Source organism: Penaeus monodon, chromosome 27, assembly GCF_015228065.2.
Source record: "Penaeus monodon isolate SGIC_2016 chromosome 27, NSTDA_Pmon_1, whole genome shotgun sequence".
NCBI classification, from domain to species: domain Eukaryota; kingdom Metazoa; phylum Arthropoda; class Malacostraca; order Decapoda; family Penaeidae; genus Penaeus; species Penaeus monodon.
The window spans coordinates 27,304,060-27,305,452 of record NC_051412.1 but is presented as its reverse complement, the minus strand read 5'-3'; the positions used below and the strand labels follow the sequence as shown (position 1 = coordinate 27,305,452).

The 1,393-nt window shown below is 39.1% G+C and overlaps 1 protein-coding gene across 1 annotated transcript; it reads left to right on the top strand.

The window, feature by feature from the left end:
- The first annotated feature begins 109 nt into the window (after positions 1-109).
- LOC119590748 lies at positions 110-1,069 on the top strand. The gene is made up of 3 exons (XM_037939456.1): positions 110-470; positions 568-887; positions 985-1,069. The coding sequence occupies exons 1-3, from the start codon at positions 398-400 to the stop codon at positions 988-990; spliced, it is 399 nt and encodes a 132-aa protein (XP_037795384.1). The 5' UTR covers positions 110-397; the 3' UTR covers positions 991-1,069.
- The last annotated feature ends 324 nt before the right edge of the window (positions 1,070-1,393 follow it).

The following is a 1,393-nucleotide window of genomic DNA, read 5'->3' as shown; positions in this document are numbered from 1 at the left end:
ATTTTCATTTATTCATTTTATTCCTTTATATACATATTTATATATTACTTTTTTCGAAGCACTTAAACAAAACTGCCGTGTGTGTGGGCCTTCTACGACATACAAAGAACTGTTTCCAAAATTAGGAAAAATAATAATAAAGGCGGAGTTACAGGGCTAAACACATCAAAAATACATTGATATTTTCACAATATTTATATATTTGCGATGTCGGCCAAATCATGTACTAAGATCATAAGTAGTGGTCAGCTAATCATAAGCAAACAGGTGCTCTGTAACCTGATTGAATTCACACTAACATTATACCATTATTCAAGAGCAGAGGAGGATTGTGAAACGAGCCCAAATCATTGCTCTGCGAGATGAAGGCCTTTCCATTCGAGCAATAGCTAGTCGCATGGCCATATCAGCAACAACTGTCAACAAATGGATCAAGCGGCATCAGGAAACTGGATTACTTACAAGTTTACGTAAGTTAAGCTGTTGCATAAACTTTGGGCAAAGGCCTAAAATAATAAATTTCATATTTGTTATGCTTCACAATAACTTATGTCAACCTTCATACAGATAGAAGACCGCGTCCCCGCGTAACCTCACGGGAGGAAGACGAGGCCATCATACGAGCGGTCGAAGAAAACCCGTATACGAACGCCACAAGGTTAAGGAAAACGCTCCAGTTAAATGTAAGCCCTGAAACTGTCCGTAGACGGTTACACGAAAGTGGAGTGTATCAGCTGATCCCTTCCAGGAAGGAACAGGCGAATCAGCACCACACAGGTAGACAGTGCATTATCTGTCGACATTCCGGAGTGCGGCTGGAATTCCATAGCAGTTTCTTAGATGAAGAAAATGTTCAGCATGAAACACGGGAAGATACACTTGAGAAGGTATGTAAAATCGAATGATTGTACTTTTTAAGTCATTTACAGGCCTTTTTGGCTGTATTCCATGCGTTACTAATGCCCGCCATTCTATAACCCTTAGATGTGAACGTGACACAAGGCCGCTGTGGATATATGATTGATAAACAAGGTTGATGGAGTAGCTAGTAAATAAAATTTAATATATTTACCTTTTTTATTTCTTCCTTTAAAAAAAAATGTTATTCCAGGTACCTCGCAAATGGTACTCAAAATTTACTAAATACTGTGTTATATTACTAAATAGCATATATCAATATATATTTGGTCAGAGTCAAAGAAAATAGCTCATCTTATCCTAAATATGCACATTAAAATGGGAAGCCAGTGACCAGGAGCTAGAACATACCAAATACATGAGATGTGAGCTCGTATTCAGATATTTTGGACACCTAAGGCGGAGAACCCCACCGCTGGCAATGGTGATTGACTGACGGGCGCGAGACAGCTCGAGGTGATTAGCTGAAGGGCGT

Excerpts from the sequence above, each read along its gene's own strand:
- LOC119590748 (XM_037939456.1), top strand. The coding sequence starts at position 398 with ATGGCCATATCAGCAACAACTGTCAACAAATGGATCAAGCGGCATCAG. Across the intron at positions 471-567 it reads TGGATTACTTACAAGTTTAC|ATAGAAGACCGCGTCCCCGC; the intron begins GTAAGTTAAGCT and ends ACCTTCATACAG.